Below are 22,845 nucleotides of genomic sequence, written 5' to 3'. Positions count from 1 at the left end.
ACACACTTTCCTTCCTGCTGGGTCCCCGCTGGGCCCCACTCCAGCCAGATTATACTGGGCCACAAGAATGGCTGCCGTGTGGTGGGTGGGCAGGTGGTGAAGGTGCTGGCGGGCGGGTCAGAGAGAGGACAGGGCCAATTGAGAGGACAGGCCTGCAGGGGTTAGGATTTTCCCACGGGAGCAGGATTGGGCTCTTGCCCCCAGCTGCTCACTAGCGGGGCCCCAGGTGGTGGGTGAGGGGCCTCCTCCACTGGCCCAGAACAGCCAGCAGGGGCTCCCCCTGAAATCTGTTCTTTTCCCCCTAAGAACTGTGGGGGGGATGTATACTTAAACTCTGCCCTCTAACTTCTAGGAATTACTTGAATCTTGTCACAGAGGAGATGATCAACCCCTACAGGTATGTGTGTGAACAGAGACATTGTTTGTTGTTATTTTAATGTGAGAGAAGGAAGAAGTCGGTTCTGCCTAAGAATTCATCCATGGGGCCCAGCCCTATCTCAGATGAAAGCAGTGCAGGGCTTTTCGGGAGGGGCCCTGGGTTAGGATCAGGCTGGGGTGAGGGGGCACTGTGTGACCTTGAACATGATTTCCCCTTAGAATAAGCAGGAAATCTGGGCATCAATACCTGGAGGACGTGAAGCATCTGACAGATGGGGAGCTGAGACCAGGGTCGAGTCACTAACCCAGGTTCACATAGCTGCCCAACCCCAGGCGCCAGCTTCCAGTGCCAGGGACCGGTGCTGGCAACAGCCTCTCTGTCACACCTCCCCCACGCAGTGAGGCCCAGGACCAGACCTGTGTATTAGAGAGCCATCGGGGCTGGTTCCGCCTGGAGCTGCGCTTTGATGATGTGCCCTTTCGTTCCTTCCAGAAACCTGCCCCTGGCCATCATCATCTCCCTCCCCATCGTCACCCTGGTGTACGTGCTGACGAACCTGGCCTACTTCACCACGCTGTCCACTGAGCAGATGCTGTCGTCAGAGGCTGTGGCCGTGGTAAGATGCCACCTGCCAGTGTTTGCGCAGGTTGCCGAGAGACCAAGGCCCAGCCCTGCCGCCCTGAGCCTGTGATATGGAGCAGACCAGGCCCCTGGGCTGCAAACCACTCTCCTGTGTGGAGGGGTTGAGCTGTGCCGCCAAGCCAGAGAGTGCAGGGTGCTGACTCACAACCCTGGCTGCCCGTGAGGATCACAGGGGCCTTTAAAAGTATTGATGCCCAGGCCACACCCTGGGCCAGTTTTAAAAATCAGCCTGTGGTCATCTGGGCCTCAGTCATTTTAAAAGTCAAGTACTGGGGGCGGTATTGTGGTGATTTGGAAGGTCCAGTCCTTGTAAGTGAGGCCTGAACCCCAGCACTGGGATGAAAGGCCAGGTGGCCTTCTCCCACCCGCTGCCCACATGCATCCTGAGCCACCTCTGCTGGGTGTTCTGGACACAGGTTCAGAGCGGGGAGAGCAGCATCCCCAGGCCCCATGCCGGCAGCAGCAGAGCGCTCATCAGCCTCCCAAACCACAGTGGGGCCCTAAGTAGTACGAGCGGGCGCTGGAATGTCCTGCGGGCCCTGTAGGCTCACTTCCCATGGTGTCCTCACAGCCACTTCAGCAGGTGAGGGTGCGCGCCCACCCATTCCACCTTCTGAATAAATCCTCACTGAGCCTTGCTCTGGGTCCGGCGATGGGGGCCCAGCCAGAGACAAAGCCGTGTTCCCTAGCAGAGCAGACACAGACGGGAAAGGCCGGGCACCTGGGCAACCTGGTGTAATGCCAGGGTGAGAGGTGCCAGTGTGTGGGGATGAGGAACAGGCACCAGTGTTGTTCTAAAGAGGACTCCGTCCCCGGGACATCCCTCACATCCAGACCCCGGGGGTCACGTGCGCAGAATCCTCATGAGTGTGCGGGACGCGTGCAGACAAGTGGCCTGGGGCTGGGCCAGACTGGGCCGCGTGCTGGGCATCAAGGGGCCCGGGCTCACTATGTGCGCCATCTGTCTAGGACTTCGGGAACTACCACCTGGGCGTCATGTCCTGGATCATCCCCGTCTTTGTGGGCCTGTCCTGCTTCGGCTCTGTCAACGGGTCCCTCTTCACGTCCTCCAGGTGAGCCCCCCAGGACCACGCTCCCCACTCGGCTCTGTGGAAGCCAGGGCAGGACCGGAAGGGAGGCTGAGCTGGGGGCCAGTGCTGCATGCTGCTTTTTAACATGAGCTTTAAAGGTTGTGTCTGTTTGTTATATTGAGTAATATGTGGCTGTCAAAACATCCATGTAACACAGAAGTAAAGGAACCAGGGACTCTCCCCTGCCCAGAAGTGACACAACTGCAGTGTCTTGGACCAGTGATGGCGAACCTTTTAAGCTCGGTGTGTCAGCATTTTGAAAAACCCTAACTTAACTCTGGTGCCGTGTCACATATAGAAATTTTTTGATATTTGCAACCATAGTAAAACAAAGATTTATATTTTTGATATTTATTTTATATATTTAAATGCCATTTAACAAAGAAAAATCAACCAAAAAAATGAGAGTTCGTGTGTCACCTCTGACACGTTTGTCATAGGTTCGCCATCACTGTCCTAGACTGTCATGGGTTCATTGTGTGCCCTGCCCAGGGGGAGGGGGACTGCAGGTGCGCAAGCCTCTGAGCTCCCCATTGCCAGCTGAGTGGGTCAGGGAGACCGAGAGGCCCCTGCCTGGGTGCTCGGTGATGGGGCCGACCACCTGCTTTTCTGTCCTCAGGCTGTTCTTTGTGGGGTCCAGGGAGGGCCACCTGCCCTCTGTACTCTCCATGATTCACCCGGAGCTCCTGACGCCCATGCCCTCCCTCCTGTTCACGGTAAGCTGGCAGCACCATCTGATGGCCTTCTTCCCCGGGAGGATTACAAGTGGATTAAAGTACAAGATTGGGGTGTTCCTGGGGGGTGGGAAGGGGAGGCTCCAGGGTCCATCTGCATGACACCCTCCCACCTTTGCCTGGTGTCAACTGGACAGCAGACCAAGGTGGAGACCGAGATGCAGATAAGTTAGCAGAGTGTTTCCTTGTATTGTGCCCTTGCTGCCTGCTCCACTGAACAACAAAGGGCACTGGTTTAAGTTTTTAATTCCAAAAATAATACACGGTAGTTATAAAAAAAACTTCAAACAGTCCAGCATCTGTGGAGCAGAAGCTCTGCTCTGTTCTCCCAGGGAGCCACGGTTCACAGGCGGCTTTGCGTGCTCCGTGCCTCTGGCCCTCTTTGCCTGTTAACAGACGTGCGATTTCTAGTGACGTCACATCGTGCACGCTGCTCTTCAGCTTGCCTAACATCTTATTAGTTCTATATTGCTCTGTAACAGATCACCCAGGACTTAATAGCTGAAACGGAAAGCATTCACTGTCTCTTTGTGTCCGTGAGTCAGGAACTCTGGGCAGCTTAGCTGGGTGGCCCTGGTTCAGGATCCTTCGTGAGGTGGTAACAAGATGGTGGTCGGGGCTGCGTCCCATCTGAAGGCTCGGCCGGGGCTGGAGGAGCCGCTTCCAGGATGGCCCCTCACGTGGCTGTGAGCATGAGGCCTCGGTTCCTCAGGACGGGGGCTTGTCCACAGGGCTGCAAGCCAGGGCGAGGGAGCCAAGAGGAAGAGTTTTGAAACTCTTGTGGGTGCCCGGTGGCTGGGGTTCTGGGAGAGCTCTGTAATGGGTACTTAGTTGGTTCCCAGTCATTGCTTCTGCAGGTAACACTGCAGTGAGTACAGGGTTTAGGCCTTCGTTCCCTTCCCGCTCTCAGTGGGGCCTTTGCTTTCTGAGAACTCGTGTGTTGCTCAAACTAGGTCTTCCTTTAAAGCAAGAGTGCGCAAGTGCTGTCAGCCCTTGCAGACGTGTCCCAGCGCCGGTGGCCTCCATCCTCCAGGCCGTCCTGTTCCTGCTCACGCTGCCCCCTCTCTCTGCTTGCAGTGCCTCATGACCCTGCTATACGCCTTCTCCAACGACATCTTCTCCGTCATCAACTTCTTCAGCTTCTTCAACTGGCTGTGTGTGGCCCTGGCCATCATCGGGATGCTGTGGCTCCGATACAAGAAGCCTGAGCTGGAGCGGCCCATCAAGGTGAGGGCCCAGCCGCGTGGGCGGCCCAGGCCTGGCGCACCCCCAACAGCTGGGGGCTCGGTGGGTCATGCGCTGGAGAAACGGGGTCCAGGTGTCCCTGACAGCCTTTGTGAGGAGCCAGCTCTGCACAGCCTCTTGGTTCTGCCCTCCCGGCCTGTGCCTGGGCAAGCCACCGTCCCTCTCGGAGTTGCCATTTCCCCTCTGAACCAGGGGTCAGGATGCCTCCTGTAGAGGGTCCCGGTGCGCGAGGCAATAAATAAGAAACCTCAGTGCCCAGTGGGCAGGTGATGAGCACTGTGGGGTGGACAGGTGGGCAGGGTGAGGGCCTAACTGGCCAGGGGGCAGCTGACCAGGATGGCTGGGTGGTCCTGAGAAGGTGGCATGTGGGCAGAGATGTAGGGGCCATGTGTGTTCAGGGGGTGCTGCCAAGGGTGTGAGGGGGAGATCATTTGTGGTGGGTGGGAGGTGACGTCTGAGCCCGTAGGGTGTAGACCTGGCCAAGACCAGCTCTGCCGCATTGAATGGAGGAGTTTTAGCATTAGACTGCTGAGGTGCCAGCTGGGCCTGGCCTGAGGTGAATGCCCCTCTTCTTGGGGGACAGCTGCCCAAGGGTGACCTTGTTTCTCAAAACACGGGCCAGTGAAGCCACGCTTCTGCTGGAGAAGCCCAGTGAGCACGTCGCTGTGAGCATGTCAGGGAGAGAGAGGGAGGAACTCATGGTGGCCACTGGCTGTTGTCCCTTGTCCAGTCCCTAGTGGCATTTGGCCTAGAGACACCTGTCCATGGGCCACACCCTTGCTGCCCCACCCAGCAGGCCCACAGAGGCAGCAGGGCCCGCTTCCCTGACCTGAAGAGGTTCTTGGGCACCAGAGCAGCCTTAGTGCCCTGGAGCACCTTGCTCCCTACTGTCGTGGGCTCCGTCCCCATGCTATCCTGGGCACATGGTGGGTTCTACCTCCATGCTATCCTGGGCACATGGTGGGTTCTACCTCCATGTGACCTGTGCCTGTGGTGGGCTCTGTCCTGTGTTATCCTGGGCACATGGTGAGTTATATCTCCATGTCACCTGTGCCTGTGGTGGGCTCTGTCCTGTGTTATCCTGGGCACATGGTGAGTTATATCTCCATGTCACCTGTGCCTGTGGTGGGCTCTGTCCTGTGTTATCCTGGGCACATGATGGGCCTTTGTTTCACTGTTAACTTGAGCTGGGGAGGGGCATGCAGTGTGGGCTGACCATGTGGGGCCCTGGCTTGCCCTTCATCTGCAGTGTGTGGGCAGATGGCCAAGTCTGTGTGTAGACAAGCCCACCCAGATGCAGAAGCAGGACATGGTCCTTGGAGCCGGGCTGGGCTGGGCCGGGCCAGGGGCACCTCTGTGGCTGGTCTGCCCGTGCTGTGCAGACTGCAGTCAGCCTCCTCACAAAGGCTCTCTGAGAAGGCAGATGCCCCTCACTTATTAATTAGTGGGTGCCAGGGTCTTCCCAGAAATGCCCCACCTTGGGTGACATTGGTGAATGGGTGCTGGGCCAGGGTTTCTGCCCTGTGATGTGGGAGCCAGCAAGGCCCACATGCCCTGACCTTGGGAAGCCTCGAGGGTTGTTTGCGTTTTCTGTCGGCAACGTCTGTGCTTTGGGTAATTACTGCCTGGCGCCTTGTGCTGAGGAAACGGAGAACAGGGGAAGGTTTCAGGTCTCCAGAGTCCCCAGCCGGCAGGTCAGACTGGTAAACGCTGAAGAGGGAGACAGGCCCGAGTGACGGCTCCGGGAGGTCGGAGCCGTTCTTGGACCAGGTGGGAGGAATGGGCTTGGCGTGCTCTGGGGGGTCCCATGGGAGCGCCTAAGTGGGCCTGATGGGGGAGATGACTCCATCGAGGTCAGGAGGGCGGTGGGGACGCAGCACTTTCCACGGAGTGGACAGGACTGTGATGACAGGACGTGGGAGGTGTGGGAAGGGAGCAACAGATGCCCATTGCTCTGCCCTCTGTCCCCAGGTGAACCTGGCGCTCCCCGTGTTCTTCATCCTGGCCTGCCTGTTCCTGATCGCCGTCTCCTTCTGGAAGACCCCCGTTGAGTGTGGCATCGGCTTTGCCATAATCCTCAGCGGCCTCCCGGTCTACTTCCTCGGGGTCCGGTGGCAAAACAAGCCCAAGTGGCTCCTCCAGGGCATTTGTGAGTATCTCCTCATGCAGCCTGACAGCTGGGGCCGCTCTCCTCCCTGTCAGTCCACCAGCACCCCACCCCAGCACGCTGTCTGCTGTCTCATCTAATCCCTTAGCCAGGCGTTCAGGCACTTGGCGTGTCTAGCGGTGACGTCTGGCCCATGTATTTCAGGGATAAGACGCTCAGCTTGGCACCAGCTAATCTCAGAACAAGGGATTCCAGAAAACCAGGCCACTTTTGCCAAGTAACAAAATCCCAGTGCTGTCGCCAGCCTAAGCACAAGGCTGACCCAGAAAGGCAGAGGCGGAGAAAGCAGGATCTCTGCACTGTGGAGCCCATACTGAGGCCGCTCTCAATATGGCCGGCTCCTGGCACACTCACTGGTGTTTGCAAGCCTGCACCCCAATCACCATGTCCTGGTGGCTCTCCAAATTCTGATTGCTACCTGCCCGTGACTTTATGTGAAACCTCCTGATCTGAACATGTGAAACACTGTCAGTCATTTTCAGCAGGCCTTAGCCTCCAGGCCAGGCTAGACTCCCTACTAATCATCTTGCAGAACACACCAGACCCTAATGCAAGCCCTGTGTCCTGAAAGCACACCCCACAGAGTGTTCATCTGGGCCCCTGGCACACACCCGCCTGCTCCACTCCCTCTGTGGACTGCAGCACGTGGCTGTCATCTGGCAGTGGGGGCAGCCTTGATTCTGGCCCTGGGTGTCTGCCAGGCGGTGGCCCGGGTGTGGATACACGGGAAGGGCCCTCAGCATCGGGACTTATTATCCCACTAGTAGCCCTGCACACTCCTGTAGCTCCTCCCACCCCTCTCCCCTCTCCCCCCTCCCCCACTTCATAGCTTGCTGCCCTGCCCGCTCCTGTAGCTCTCCACAGCTGGCTTGTACCTCTCTGGCCTACCCTCCTGCTGATCCGTGATCTGGTCCTGACGCACTGGGTCGTTACACCTCAGGGCATAACAGCTATTTAACATGTTCCTCTCTTATTATATAGGATTACTGCTGCCATGACCCCAGGGTTCTGAAACAGGGTGATGGGCAGGGCCAGTGCTCAACCTATTGCCAAGTTCCTTGGCCACACCCCCCGGGTGACTTACAAAGTCACTGGAGGAAGCAGGTGTTCCTCTGCGGCCAACCTGGAGTGAAGGCTGGTGCCCACCAGGAGGGAGACCCTTGAGCCTGGTGTACACATTTTCAGATCAGGAGGTTTTACATAAAGTTCTGGGTCTCTGGCTTCTCTTGCAACCTTGGGGGTCTGGTGCCATGAGGGTGACCTGCAGCTCTCGGCACTCCCTGGTGCCCCTGGCCCCCAGGCACATGATAGCACGACCCCCGGGTAACTCTGCTCTCCCCTCCCCTGCAGTCTCCACGACAGTTCTTTGCCAGAAGCTCATGCAAGTGGTCCCCCAGGAGACATAAGAGAGAGGAGCCGAGAAGCTGGCGGATGGAAAATACACAAAGATCATTTTAAAACAACTCACCCACCTAAAAGGCGACCCGTCCCATCATCCAGGCAGCTCAGCTGAGTGCCCCGCACTGTCCCTCCACCAGGTCAGGTGCCAGGGCCACTGTGAAAACTGGTACGAATTGAGTCCCAGAAGACGGACTTCTACCGATACCTCCTCCAGAGTGCGAGGCACGAATGTTGAACTGAGAAGAGGCTGCGCCTTCTGACAGACCGCGGACTTTTTCCATGTTGGGCCTTGTCCTTTCCCATCTTTGTTTATTTGTGTGTTTTTCCTCCTTTTCTTTTGTATTATTTTTTAACTTAAATTTTGGGGTCAGGTTGACACCACCAAGATGATTATTTTTTAAAGAAATGGGGGGGGGCAGGTAGGGAGAATCGTGTCCCTTAACACTGCCAGCAGCGTGATGTGCCTCAGGGACCAGGTCCTGGCGTTGGGTGTGACCCCAGCACCAGCTTCAGGCGGAGGAGGGATTCTGAGAGCCGAACACTCCGGCTGCCAATAAGCTACCGAGACTCTGCCTCAGATTTGCACTGACAGATGTGTGCTTGGCTTCCTTAGGTTTTGTGTTTTGTTTTTTTGGTTAGTAGATGTAGTGACATTGGGAAAACTAACCTTGGGCTTATGTCTCTGCCTTAAAGACCTGAGGTCGATCCCTCCCTCCCTGACCCCTAAAAAGAAGAGAAAGTCTTACTGGAACAGCCGTCTTTGGAGAGGTTTGTTGGAGAGCAAAGGGCTTGAGAGGAGTCTGATACCAGCCCCAGCTCCACAGAAAGAGCCAGTTCCTGTGCCTGGTGTTTGGGTGGAGCTCCTGGTAGAGGTCATGGGCATCTGACGATCCTAGAGGTCCTGCCAGGAGGAGCAGAGCAGGGCCGGTTTCTGGGCTAGGCCCTTGTCATTCAGGCTGCCATGGGCTCCTGGGTGTGCTTCCTGCCCTGCATGGCAGCCTGAGCAAAGGCACAAAGGCAGGAGGATTGGGCATCTCCGGTGGAGAGGGCCTCCCGCGGATGCTGCCTCCCGCCCTGTGCTGCATCATTTGGGAGCCAGCTCTAGTTCTCTCAGACAAAGCCCCAGGCATGAGGCCTGGAAAGAGATGTGACAGGAAGGCAGATGCCAAGACCCCTGATGGGCTTCTCATTCAGGTCCCCAAGGCAGCCCCTCCCAGAGTCCGCAGAATGGGCCTCCATGGCTGGATGGCAACCCCCAGGGGCTGTCTGGGGCTGGCTTCCAGCTCCTGGCCAGGGCGCCCTCCTCCCCTCCTGCCACCAACATGGCCTGCTCCAGACTGGATCCCAGTCAGCAGAGGACAGCCACGCCTTCCTCAGTGCCCCAACTCTGCACCTGCTCCTGAGGCCGCCCGACTCTAGGGGTCTGGCTCGCAGCACAGCATGCCTGCCCTCCTCTCCAGAGAGGCTACTAGCAGGCCTTGTCCTTGTGGCTCCTGTGGTGGCTCCCCGCCCCTCAGGAGGCAGCTGAGGCTGGCTTACCTGAGCTGTCACTCTGTCTGGGCATCCTGGGAAGCACCATCAGCTAAGGTTAGGTCCTCTAGGCCCCGTCGTAGGTGCTGGGGCTCTGCCTTTGCCTCTGACCAGGGGGAGGTTGAACTGAGCCCTCAGGCATCAGGCCTCATTGCTCAGCTTCGAATGGCCCATCCAGCCTGCATCCAGCCTGCTGCCACCCACCTGGGCTCCAGGGGGCACTTGGGATGCTGTGAGGGTAGATATGGGAAACCAGACAGTCCTTGGGTGGCCTCCCTACAGTGATCTGCTTCAGCAGCCTGCAAACGGGTGGGAACCCCCAGTGTGTCATGGGCAATTGAGGCAAGTCACCCCTGCAGGGGTAGACTGGGGCCCCAGGATTCCCTTCCCACGTGGAGGTGAGGGCTAGAGGAGCCACAGAGGTCAAAGGCAGTTCTAGAGGGTGGCTCTCCCCAGCGTCTGGGCTGGGACCTCTGCTGAGGGTGGCTTGGGGGCCCCTTCTGTGATTCCTGGGCCTGTGTCGCCCAGGGACCCACCTGAGGAGGCAGGGAGGTCAGGGCTGCATCCTGAGGTGCTTGCCTGCAGATACCCCGGGCCCTGCCGCATTGGCATCTGGGAAGGCAGAGTCTCTGCTCTTTCTGACCACTCTACTGATAAGTGTCCCGAGCGTTCGCATTTGGGAGGGTTAATTTTTTTATCCAAACCCCGGCGTAACCAGCTAGCATTTGTTCAGGTGTCCTGCTGTGCGAGTTTGTCCTAAGGTCTCAGTAACGTAAGGATGCTGTCGGCGCCGTGTTTATTTATTTGCAGGTCCAGTTCAGCCTGGCTTCTCCGGCATGTTGTTGCTGTCTTTGTGTCCCTGTCGGTGTCCCCGCCACGGCAGTGCTGTCACTGTGACATTGTCATTGGCCCAGCAACAAACCCCTACCTTGTAATGACGTGCGCGGCTTCAATGTCTTTCTCTTCTCGTGTTAATGGCTAACCTGTAACATTTGCTGGTTAGGGGTAGGGAGTTCTGTTTTTCTTGTGGGGTGGGGCTTTTGTTTGTTTTTAAAGAAAAATGATCAGAATTATAATTACTGCTGGTGGCCTTCCTGTTCTTTCCTTCAGCGCCGAATATTGGGACTAGGAATGTGCCTGGGTGTGACTCCCCTGGAGAGGGTTGATCCATCTCACTCACTCACTGACACAGCCTCCTGGAGGCCAAACAAGGTGGCCAGAGCCCCCGATAACATGCTCACTGGTGACAGCTGCGAGGGAGGCAAGGAGCAGAGGGAGAATCCAGTCTGCCTCTTAGAAGGGACACTGAAGTCGAGGCCAAGCCCCGAGGTGGGAAGAGCTTGGCCGCTGGCCCACAGGTGACTGGTTGCTGCCAAGACCAGTCCCGGGAGGTCAGGGAGGAGACATGCCAGCTGGGCTGGGAGGAAGGGGCAAGCACATTTCCTCATTTCCAGGACTTTGAGTATCTGGTCTCAAGCTGGACTGGGCTGAGTGCCACACCAGCTCTACCACGGACAGCTCTCACTTCATTCAAGCAAACTCCATTCCGAATGTTGGTGTTTGACCAGGGCCTGAGGACAGGCGGGACCTGGGTATGGAAGGGTGTCTTGGGGTGGCACAGCAAGGGTGAGTGGTCCGACCACAGTAACTGTCACATGAGCCCAGGCCAGGGGCTCCAGCACACGAAGGCTGGACCTGGAGGCCTTGGGTACCCACAAAGGGGCCTTCTACTCCCAGGCATTGGGGCCACCAGATGGGCTTGGGGCAAAAAGTACCATCTAGAGCAGGGGTGGGAAACGTCCAGCCCACGAGCCATTACAGCCTGTGAAATCATTTGGTCTGACCCTGCTAAGGCATTAGGGGTGAGTTACTTAAATGTTACTTAAATGTATGGCCCAAAAATGATATAAATATCCAAATGGGCCCTGGCTGGGTTTGCTCAGTGGTTAGAGTGTCAACCCACAAACTGAGGGTCTTGGGTTCCATTCTGGTCAAGGACACATGCCTCTCAGTTGCAGGCTCAATCCCTGGCCCTGGTCAGGGGGCGTGTGGGAGGCAACCAATCGATGTCTCAAATCAATGTTTCTCTACCCCTCCCACTCTAAAAATCAATAGGAAAATGTCCTCAGGGGAGGACTGACCATATATGTATCTCCAAATGGCCCTTGGCAGAAAAAAGGTTCCCCTCCTCTGACCTAGAGTCACCCAGAAGGTGCAGAGAGGCCTTGAGGGCCAAGTACCAGTGCTGCCACCACTTGTGAGAACGCCATGGTACACAGCTCCCAATCACCAATGAACCTCAAAGCCATCAGGCCCCAAATGAGCTCATGGAAGGATTCTCCCCCTCCCTGCAGGCTGGGTGGGGAGTGGAGCTAACAGGTGGGAGATGGGATTGCATAGCCCTAGTGGGCAGGCGGCTGCCGGTGCAGGCCTGATCGAAGCTTGCCTGTGTTGGCTGCACCCACGCCCCCAGTGGGTCACGTGCCCACGATGGTTCTCACTCCTGCCCAGGCTGCCTAAGCATCCACTTTCTGCCTGAACTCCAGGAAGCCTGGCTGCACAAAACTTCCAGGGGCAGCTCTGTATGACTCTAAGGCAGGGGTGGGCAAACTTTTTGACTCGAGGGCCACAATGGGTTCTTAAACTGGACCGGAGGGCCGGAACAAAAGCATGGATGGAGTGTTTGTGTGAACTAATATAAATTCAAAGTAAACATCATTACATAAAAGGGTACGGTCTTTTTTTTTTTTTTTTTTAGTTTTATTCATTTCAAACGGGCCGGATCCGGCCCGCGCGGGCCGTAGTTTGCCCACGGCTGCTCTAAGGTCACAATGCACTGAGAAGTGTGTTAAAGTTCTACTTCCGTTGGCATGGAAGTATTTGGAAAACATAATGAAAGAGGCGTGAAAGATTAGAAACCTTATCGTGAATGTTCTGCAGACCTGGCTGGACCCAGCAGCTGGCCCTTCCCCCAACTCAGGGCCAAGCTCTCCCTCCACTGCTGCTGCTGAAAAGGGTCTGGACACTTGAAAGGACAGTTCTCCGTTCCAGCTCTTTGAGGGGGGTAGAGAGAGAAGATGGGGGTCAGAGAGAGCTTGAGACTGGAGAGGAAGGGATTGGGGCAGGGGGAGGCAAAAATGTCCACAGGGTGGGGATCCAGGGCACATTCAAGCAACAGCCTGCAATTACTCAACCACTGTGAGTGGAGAGGAATGTGTGTTCGGAGGAGAAGGGAAGGGAGAGCAAGACTGGAATGCTGGCTGCAACAGGACAAGACTTCTTGTGATCCCCAAATAGAAAGTTCTGCCAGCAGGCTCACCAAGTTCGCCATGTACGCATGTGGAACTGGTGAAGGGGGGTTGGTGGGGTCAATCCATCAACAGTGAGGCCGGGACATCTGACATTGCTAAGCCACCCTTGCCCATGGCATTAGCCAGAACCACAGTGAGAGTGGGATTGGGCAGGCTGTGGGGGTGGGAGTGACATCTCAACCAAGAGGGAGAGCTCGGCAACCTGGGAAGTCCCGGGCCTCAGGGAGGAATCGATGCTTCCACCTGGAGAGCTCCTCTGGTCATGCCCCTCCTCTGCATGGGCCCGTCCTAAACATATGACACTTCTCCAGTCTCTAGAGTTCACAAGTCCTTGTCGATCTCTGCACAACCTCCAGAGATGGACAGTGGGAGTCCAGGTCATCATCGGTCCATCCCCAGTGGAAGCCGCAGATCCTCACCCCAAGAGCTGCTGTTCGCACGCATGGTGGGGGGGATGTCCGAGGCTAGTGGCATCTCGGGCTACCTAGGCATCCACTTTCTGCTGGAACTCCAGGAAGCCTGGCTGAAACTTCCAGTCTCCTGCCAGAAACTTTAAATCCCCCTGAGCACGCCCACACCAAACAGGCTGTGTGTTGCCCGTTCCCTTGGGTCCAGTTTCAGCAAGACTCGGTTGCTTCTCTCACAGCCAAGGGCTGACATAATCCTTCCTGCAAGTAGGAACGCAACTGTGTGATTAAAGTTAAATGCTTAAATCACATAAAACCCCCTGGGGGAACAGGCCATTCGCAGATCTGTGTTGACCAGTTTCATTGGAGAACAAATCCTCTGGGTCAAAGAGGGGGCACAGAAGGTTCCAGAAGTTTTCTCTCACTCGCTGTCCTCTATGCAGGCTGCTGTGGAATGACACGTGACCCCCACGAGGGCTCTTGCCCCTCCAAGTGGGGCTCCAGGACCCAAAGTCAGAGCATGGGTCCTATCTGCTCACCTCGTGGTCCCGACCCTTCCAAGCTCTGTCAGGCGGTGGTGGCGTCATGCTGGATGGAGCCCTGAACCTCTCAGAGCGGCCTCCATCCCTTTGACAGCTCCCGCCGACTGGAGGTTGATAAAGGCACGTGGGAGACTCAGGTTGGACTTGGTCTCCCTGCCGAGGTTGCAGGGGGCAGCTCTTCGCCTTGAGGGTGTTTGCACAACCCACAAAGCTGATTTCCCTAGTGCAGTGATGGCCAACCTTTTGAGCTCAGCGTGTCAGCATTTTGAAAAACCCTAACTTAACTCTGGTGCCGTGTCACATATAGAAATTTTTTGATATTTGCAACTATAGTAAAACAAAGATTTACATTTTTGATATTTATTTTATATATTTAAATGCCATTTAACAAAGAAAAATCAACCAAAAAAATGAGTTCGTGTGTCACCTCTGACACACGTGTCATAGGTTCGCCATCACTGGACTAGTGAGTGAGTGTTTTCCTAATGTGTCCAAAGGGCCCCACTCTGTCCTCCTGGGTGTCCCTGAACATGACAGCTGTCCCCACCCCACTCCTCTAGTTGCAGTAACATTTCTCCTGGGACAGCCCTGCCTCCCTCTCACAGGGCCACGGAGCCGAGGCCTGGAGTTCCCACTTGTTCCATGGAAGCTGCTCCTGTTTTACTGGTATTTCTGGTCTCGGCTTAGTCCCTGAGTTAGGCTGCGAATTCCACAGGGAGGGAATGGTCATCGACGTTAGGAGAACAATGCTCTGACGTGAGATATGCAAGATGTGCAGCGCCTCGGGGGCTGGCGAAGTTCTCTCTTCTACGGGCAATGAACAGGGTGGGGGGTGGGTAGAGGTTTTCTCCCAGGCCAGCCTGCTCCAGGAGGGGCTATATGCTGGCTCAGGCTGAGGGGGCCAAGTTCACGGGGAGGGGAAGGAGAGAAGCCAAACCAGAGTTTGTTTGGATGGATCGGTGGGGACAGGTGGTTGAGCTCATCACTGCTGAGGCACAGAGGGGAGGTGAGTTATCCTGCAGTGGTAAGGGGAGGGGCTTCTCTGGGGTGAGCTCGACCCAGAACATGAGGGAGGGGCTCTCAGCCTTACTGTTGTCCAGGATGGCAGGGTGCGGTGAAGTCCAGCACCATCTAATGAATGTGGGTTGTTTGTTCTGCTGTCCCTGGGCACGCTGCCCCCACTCCAGCCACTTGCAACCCCTCCACTGACGAACAGCCTTCATCGGGGCTGTAGATGTGGAGAGCCCGGCCTTGCTTTCCTCTGTCCCCAGGACCTCCTGCTGACCTCAGACCCGCAGTTAGGTGAGCTGAGCAGGGATCCTGAGTACCTGGGGCAGGGAAAGTATGTTCACCTTGTAACCTTCTGTTCCCTTTGAATTTAAATCAGGTGGATGATTCACGCATTCAGAAAAAAAACATACGTTTAAAATTGACTTTTAGATATCAGCAGGCCCTCTGGGATGCTGGCGCTGTCCTGAAATGTGATCTAGGCGGGTGGGAATTCATTGCGCTGTGCACATAAGACTTACGCACTCTTCTACGTGGGTGTCTGAAAGTATGCACTGGCTGTTTGGCTGCCTGGCCTTTGTCCTGATCTTGCTGTGTTTTTCCCAGGTGCCCTGCAGGCACGCCCGTCTGAAGATGGGTGTCGCCGTCCCTTCCTCTCCAGCCTTGGGTGTTGGTCTGACTTTGGCCTGGGACCCCTGGCTCATCAGGAGCCATACTGCGAACCAGGAGTCCCAGGTGTGGGGAAGGTGGGAGAGGGGCCAGGAACTCTCTGGTGTGGTCAGACTCCCAGGCTGGTGGGGAACTTGGGGGCATTCACAGGCCCTCGGAGTTACCTGCCTCTCTGGCAGTTGGAGCCTCAAGTCCAAGCTGCAAGAGGCTTTTGGGCCCGGATGCCTCTGAGAAACCAGGGAACCCAAATGTGTGAATTCACCAAAGTCCAGACTCATTGATTCTGTGCCTCTGCTCCCATCTTGATGAGGCCTCCCTGGGAGGGAGTGTTAGAGGCGTCTTGGGACCTTACTGATATCACCCCAGAGGAGAGAGCTCTGGAGCTCCCTCTGGAATGGCCTTCGGGGCTCCACACCCAGGGCCCCACCTCGCTGCCCTGGGCTCCCGCTGAGTGACTGGCCGGCCCTGACTGGACTGCTCCTGGAGGCTCACTCACAGATTCCACATGACTGCCAGAGGGCAAGGTGTCTCCAGGCAACCATGAGTTAGAATCTCAAACTGGGATCACATGGCTGCACCAGGATCATCAGGGCCAGACCTTTGTTGTACAGATGGAGAAAATGAGGCCCAGAGAGAGGGACAGAAAGGCTCTCAGTCCCGGGCAAGACTGTGAGCAACGGATGAGATAAAAAGAGTGCAAAGCCTGAACTCCTGTTCAAATTTTGCCTTCTTTATCAAAGAGAATGACCTCGTTGTTTTCATTCAGTACCTATTTTAGAATAGATCATGATATGAATCCCCAAAGTTCACAGGTTTCTAACCCGCCCCCCCCCCGCCCCGCCCCCTGCCCCGGTTCCCAGCTCTCCCGGTTCCCGGTTCACAGGGTCCCTGGTCCTGTGGCCTGTTCAGAAGGGTGCAGAGCACTGGGGGACAATAATGAAGTGCCTGTATGAGCTTAAGCACTGGGCTTGGACAAGTTACATCCTAGGGGACAGAAAGAACTAGAAATGCCACCCCCTATGGAAGGCAGGAGGCCCCGGACAGGAGCCTCTGTAGCTGCTCTTTGCGAAGGGAAGGATGAGACCATGTGCCGTGCCACCTGGGGTGTTTCCGGCCGGGGAAGCAATCAGAAAGGATTCATGGAAGGACCATGTGTGAGTTTACAAAAGGAGGCAATGACCCCCTGGGCCAGTGGCCCTCTAGAAATACCTGTCAGGCTGGCCTGGATTTTCTTTGGGGAGTGGGGGCTGTGGGATTTGTTCCATTGGCAGATCCAGAAAATTGCAGCCCGCATGTGGGTTGTATGTAGAAAGGTAAGGTTTCACAACTCCTTGTTCTCAAAAGACAGAAAGGCTGGCGGCGATGGGAAGGCACATTCAGGCTGGTAGGTGAGCCACTGGGTCACTGGAAGGTCACCCACAGAGGCCAATGAATGAATTGCTGTTCGTCTGTCCTCAGCCCTGTTTGTCCACTGTTTCTAGGCTGGACTTGAAAAAACACAAACAAGGTGCCGGGAGCAAACGTTTGAAGGACATAACGCAATGGTTGTTGCTTTTGAGGCAAAGATCCACCTCCTTAAATGTTCCCAGGACTTTGCATGTTTGCTTCCAGATGCTGTACCAGCCCTCGCTGAGCCACCCTCCCCTTCCTTCTGCACGTCAACCCATGATGGCCTTCTTTTAGATGTTAGAACATTCCATGCCTGGGACACACCCGCAGGCCCTTTGCACATGCTGTTTCTTTATTGGCCACTCTTTCCCTGCTCCCCCTGCAGTAGGCACTGTGGCTGCTCTGGACTGCAGAGCCCCCCCTCTCTCTGGGCACCGGGAGCAGGGGACTCCTCCGCCCCCTCGAGGTTTATAGAATGCTGTGAGTCACCTATTGGCTTTTCTGTGTGAAATCTCAGCCCACCACCCTCCAGCCATGAGAATGTGAGCAAGTTGCTCCCTGTCTAAGCCTCAGTTCTCCCACCCGTGAAGTGAGTATGGCAGGAGGACCCATCCATCTTCCAGGTGGGTGAGGGTGCAGGGAAGTGACTCCACACCAAGCACACCCATCTTCACTCCAGAATCCGTCTTTCTCTCGAAACCCTGGGCCCACTGCCTGCTGCGAGGGTGGAGATTGGCTCACGGGCAAATGCACGCCTCTTTGCAGCTCTGCTTTATCAGCTGCAGGTGCAAGGCTCAGTGAGCCCTGAGGAACATTTGCTGAGCCCTGGGGAAGCTCCTGGAAGAGATGTGTTCTTTCAGCGTGAGGCCTGAAACCACTATACTGCCCTGGCTGCAGCTGACAAAAAGGCTGACACACAAGGCTCAGAGCCCAGGGCAGCCCGGGGAGAGGTCACCGGAAGCACTCTGACATTCTGGATCTTCAGCTGCAGAGATTACTCGAGCTCCTTCAGCCCACCTGCCCTGCTGGAGGCCAGGGGGTGAAGGAAAGTGTTGTCATGCACCAAGATTCCTAGCGTGGCTTTGAGTACGACATCTGTGCCTAGGACACTGAGATAAGTGTCATCATCATGGCTGAGAAAGCTCATGTCCCCTCCAGGAGCTGCTCAGGATGACAGGTGGAGGCCCTGGCTCTGTCCAGGCCTCTGGAATGAGCCTTGTTAGGTGCAGCCCAGCTACCTCCTCAAGACTGGGCCTGGCCAGCCCGGTGGCCCTCCCGGACTTCCCCTTGCCCATAGCTAACCCCCTTTCTGTGGGGTGCCAGCATCTAATGATGACTGCATCTAATGATGACTGGTGTGTGGAGGCCCCTTCACCCCAGTTTAGGACAATTCTTGGAGCCCTCTTGCCCCAGAGCTCCTGGGGCTCAGTTGTGACCACATGCAGCCAAAGGTCTCCTCTGCCCAGTGCCACCTCCGTCCTTCAGGGCCACCCCAGGAAGCCCCCCATCACATCTCTGCCTCAGAATCTGCTTCCTGACAGCCCTCCCCTCCCAAGAGAGGCCATGCAGACACCTCTCCAGGCCTCTGGAGAAAGGGGGTGGGTCTCTCTCCTCTGTCTTCACTGGAACCCCTGTACAGAGGTCACATCAGAAGTTGGAGGAAACCTGGGAACATGGGGCTGGTAAAACAGGGCGTCCAATCCCGGCCCCCATGGCCCGCAGTTCCCGATGCTGGGGCTGGCACGCGGCCTCCTGTCACCAGTGGTCCACTCCTGCTTTCTCTCTGTGTCTTCTCAAGGAACATCTATCTCTCATCACAATGAGGTGCTCAGGGCCACCACGAAGAACCTCACAGATAACAGAGCTTGTTTCTGCCAAAGCCCCGAAGCCCACAAGTCAGGGTGTGGTGGGCAATCATTTATTCCTCTAGGAGAAATGAAATAAACTCTTTCCTCTCCACAACCTGGACCAGTTTAATCCAGCTCTGTGCATATTTTTCAGAACCTTGCAGGTGGCAAAATTCCATTCGGATAAATCTCCCTGGATCACTCACATTTCTTAATCCCCTGCCCTCTCTCATCCCATTCTCTCTAATTGTGCTCGGTTGATGGCCAAGAGAACATGAGGTGTCCAATAGTAAGAGTTCTGAGTTTTCAGAGTTCAACTGTTAGCATAGGTACCTAGTTAGTATTAATAAAGGAAGGGAGCAAATGTAATTAGACATTAAGCCTAACCTACGAGGGAGCTGAATCGAACATTCAGCCAGATTCACTAGGAAGTTGCAGCATCACGGGCTCCCTGAGAACTGCTGCATCCTCTGCTGAGGGACGCTATCCCCAGCAGAGCAGGCAGGGAGAATCGTTTCCTATCTCCAGGGAGTGGCGGGGTACACCTGGCCTGGTAGTAGAGATAACATAGGGAGGGATAAAACAGTGGGGGAAATTCCTTTGTAAGCACATGCACAATAGAAACCAAGATGGCATAGAGAGAGGTAAGTGCATGCCCAGTAGAAACCACCTGATGAGGCAAAACTTTGAGGTGTGCACGCAGTAGGAGCCAAGATGGTGACCTTAAAGGGGAGGTGCCTAGCCTGTGAAAAGGATCGGATTGGATAAGGGACCCCAAAAGCCAGAAGATACAGAAAAGGGATTGGTTAGGGGGAGGGCCCAGCGCAAGCCCTCAAAGAGCCAGGAAAGAGATTGGTGAGTTTGAAAGAAAGCTTGTCCCTTTCCAAGCCCAAGGAGATGCACTCAAAGCTTAACAAAATGGTTCCTTTGCCCGCCCGTCCCTCCGTTGTTCGTTCACACGCTCAGTAGCTGCGTCTGGGCCCAAGCGCAGACCCGGGGGATGGATGTGCAGGTGGGGAAATGAGACACAGAGAAGTGGTGCATCTCTGGGTCCTGGCCCTCCTGGGCCTGATCAGCACGTGTGTGGGCTTGTGGCCCCAGAGGCTGGACTTCTACAGCAGGACAGAGCTGAGCCACCTGGCCTGGATGTGACACTGGGCACCTGGGGGCAGTCCTCTGTCTTTGCTCCGTAGATCCTGACCACAATTGCTCATGTCCTCCTATGCGTGGGTCCCTGAAAGCTTTTCTCAAAACTTCACAGGAAACTATGACTCCATGGAAGAATCCTATTTCCACAGCTACATAACCCCTTTGGAAACGGTCAGGCAGCATTTATTAGATCCAGTGAGTGGACTCAGCAATGCCACTTCGGGGTTGGAGCCAACTGAAATATATGTGCACCCACACCCCAGAACACTGAGAATATGCACAGTCATGCTGTTCACAACAGCCCAAGTCAGGAGCTACCCAGACGTTCATAAGTTGTAGAAAGGAGAAACTGTGCTGTGGTCACATGCCGGGATAGTGATCGTGTTGGCTACGCACGCACGGCCATGTGGAGGAATGCCACAGACCTCGTGTTGGCTGAGAGAAGCCTGTACCAAGGGCTGCCTGCTGTATGACCTTCCCAGAAAGCAAAAACACTGGGGACACCTGTGGAGTGACACAGCAGGTGGTAGTGGGGCTGTTGTAACAACTTAGCACAAATTGGGTCTTTTTTTTTCTTCTAAATCTCACCCGAGGATATTTTTCCATTGATTTTTAGAGAGAGTGGAAGAGAGAGGGAAAGACAGAGAGAAACATCAATGAGAGAGAAACACATCAACTGGTTGCCTCCTGCACCCGCCCTGACCAGGGCCCGGGCCAGGGAGGAGCCTGTAACCTAAGTATGTGACCTTGACTGGAATTGAACCCGGGACCCTTTGGTCGGCAGGCCAACACTCTATCCACTGAGCCAAACCGGCCAGGACCAAATTGGATCTTGAACAACAGACATTTATCACCTCACAGTTCAGAACCAGAAGTTTGAGATCGAGGCTTGGGGAGGCCTGGATGCCTCCTGAGGCTCTCGGGGAAGAGCCTTCCTGCCTCTTCCAGCTTCTGCGGCTCTATGCAAGCCTTGGCTTGTGGCCGCATCGCTCCGGTCTCCGCCTCTGTCCTCACATGGCCTTTCCTCTGTGTGTCTGTGTCCAAGTCTCCCTGCCCTGAGGAGGACATTGTCATTGGATTTAGGGCCCACCCTACTCCATCACAACCTCATCTCTTCTTGGTTACGTCTGCAAAGACCCCATTACCAAATAAGGTGACATTCTGAGGTTCCAGGACATGTGGATTTTGGGGGGGGGCGGTGCCATTCAATCCAATATACGCTTGAAGAGGAGTTCTGACTGAGGTGAGTTCCCAAGGGGCCTCTGCGTCATGCTGATTGTGTTCTGGTTCTGGTTCCCTGGCAGTGGCCACTATGACATTCCATCAAGCTGTGGACACTCAGGATATGTCCCCGACCGTTGGGGGATCTTGGGGTGGGGATATATGGTGTAGCTTGGATTGAAATGATGGTGACACAGTGGGTTTTAAGAACCAGGATGCAGCATGGAGTTTGGTTGGATGATTGCAGACCAGATTCAAGCGTTCCCTTCAGCCACAACTGTTGGTTAGATGACTATATGGTTCCGCAGCCTGGAGTCTAGGATTGGTGCAAAAGAGAAGAGGGTTGGGCCCTAACTGGTTTGGCTCAGTGGATAGAGCATTGGCCTGCGGACTGAAAGGTCCCAGGTTCGATTCTGGTCAAGGGCATGTACCTTGGTTGCAGGCACATCCCCAGTAGGAGGTGTGCAGGAGGCAGCTGATGGATGTTTCTCTCTCATTGATGTTTCTAACTCTCTATCCCTCTCCCTTCCTCTCTGTAAAAAATCAATAAAATATATTTAATAAAAAAAAGAGAGAGAGAAGAGGGTTGGGTGCTATTCAAGGTCTCAAATTATAGAAAACTCTCTAGCCCCATAACTTTCACACCAAGATGGCTCAAGTCTGAGGTTTCATCATGGAGTCAATGTTTCTGCCCTGACAGGCCTGGCAGTCACCCCCAGGGGCAGAAAGAGATACGCAAGAGAAGGATCCCTGGCAAAGGGACAGTCCTAGCACCAGAGGCACCGCACGCTATTTTCTCCTGGATTCATCTGTCCTTTTCCCTGTGTTTCCTCAACTCATTCATCACCTGGTTCTGCTGCCTCTGGCTCCTGTGAAATGTCAGCGGCTAATCCACCACTTCTCATCCCTGGAGGCCTCCTCACAGGCGGATTAGTCAGCACTAGCCTTGCTGCCCAGCGGGCCTGTGTGTGGGGAGAAAGGGGAGTTGGGGGAGGGCAGAGAGGAGGACAGAGAGCTGCCTTCCCATGGGAACTTACTGGACATTTGCTTGATCCCCGGTGTGGGGGAAACTCGGGGGATGATGTCAATGCACGGACATTGGGGCTGATGAAAGCTATAAGTTTGGATTCAAGCTATTGCAAAATGTTTAAGTGTTTCCTACGAGAAAATGCGAAAATATTGCCATATTTTATGTACAGCAAGAACATTCAGGACTATGTTGCTTATAAACACCCTCTTTATTGCAATGGGGCCTTGGATACATCTTGAACCAGGATGTCCGGGGCCTCCCCCTCACATGGCTGTGGGTGGAGTTGGCCTAATGGAAATGCTGCCGAATGAATTCATTATAGGCGGACCCTTTGCTTGAGGGAGCCTGAGGGGGTGGCATTTTCCCTGGTGTGTGGTGGGCCCTCCAGGAGGAAGCTCTGGAGGCAAACCCTTGCCCAGAAGAGTCTGCTCCTCTCGGGGGCCGCACTCAGGGTTTTCTTAAGCGATGAGGCCACATCTCTGTGACCATCTTAAGATTTTTTTTTTTACTCTCAGTGAAAACAGCATATACGTTCTAAAGGTTTCTGTGTCAGTGTCCTGCGCTGCTATAACAAAGGACCACAGACAGTGGGGCTTAAACAGCAGATGTTTATCCTCTCACAGTTCTGGAGGCAGAAGTCTGGGACCAAGGTGTGGACAGGGCTGCGCTCCCTCTGGAGGCTCTAGGGGAGGCTCTTTCAGCTCCTGGGGGCTCCAGGGCCCCTTGGCTCGAGGCCACATCACTCCAGTTTCTGTCTGTGTCTTCACAAGGCCTCTTCCCTTGTCTGTGCGTGTTTCCCCTTCTCTTAAAGGACTCTCGCTGGATTTAGGGCCCGCCCTCATCCAGGATGCCCTCCTCTCGATCCTTACCTTAATTACATCTGCAAGGTCCCTACTTCTGAATAAGTCACGTTCTGAGGTTCAGGGGGGACATGAGTTATTTCTTGCTGGAGAGGACACCATTAGACCCACTAGAGACTTCATGGCGCTCCTTGCTGGCATCGACCTCTCCTCTCTCCCAGTGTGAACATTTCCAAGGCAGAAATCCTGTAGAAATCCTGGCATTTGTAAAATACCCACCAGC

General features: G+C 55.2%; 1 protein-coding gene across 1 annotated transcript in view; it reads left to right on the top strand.

Annotated features, from left to right (window-relative positions):
* The window catches only part of SLC7A5 (solute carrier family 7 member 5), a gene marked incomplete at its 5' end in the record, with an annotated part of 36,258 nt that extends 27,848 nt beyond the window's left edge, over nucleotides 1-8,410 (top strand). Inside the window, 7 exon segments of the mRNA XM_006097361.3 lie at nucleotides 353-397; nucleotides 872-995; nucleotides 1,991-2,094; nucleotides 2,732-2,828; nucleotides 3,924-4,073; nucleotides 6,063-6,240; nucleotides 7,609-8,410. Of these exon segments, the coding sequence (XP_006097423.1) occupies nucleotides 353-397; nucleotides 872-995; nucleotides 1,991-2,094; nucleotides 2,732-2,828; nucleotides 3,924-4,073; nucleotides 6,063-6,240; nucleotides 7,609-7,664 (754 nt within the window).
* Between the last annotated feature and the right edge of the window lie 14,435 nt (nucleotides 8,411-22,845).

Source organism: Myotis lucifugus, unplaced genomic scaffold (genome assembly GCF_000147115.1).
Source record: "Myotis lucifugus unplaced genomic scaffold, Myoluc2.0 scaffold_198, whole genome shotgun sequence".
Lineage (NCBI taxonomy): Eukaryota > Metazoa > Chordata > Mammalia > Chiroptera > Vespertilionidae > Myotis > Myotis lucifugus.
This window is presented reverse-complemented; position numbering and strand designations above follow the sequence as displayed.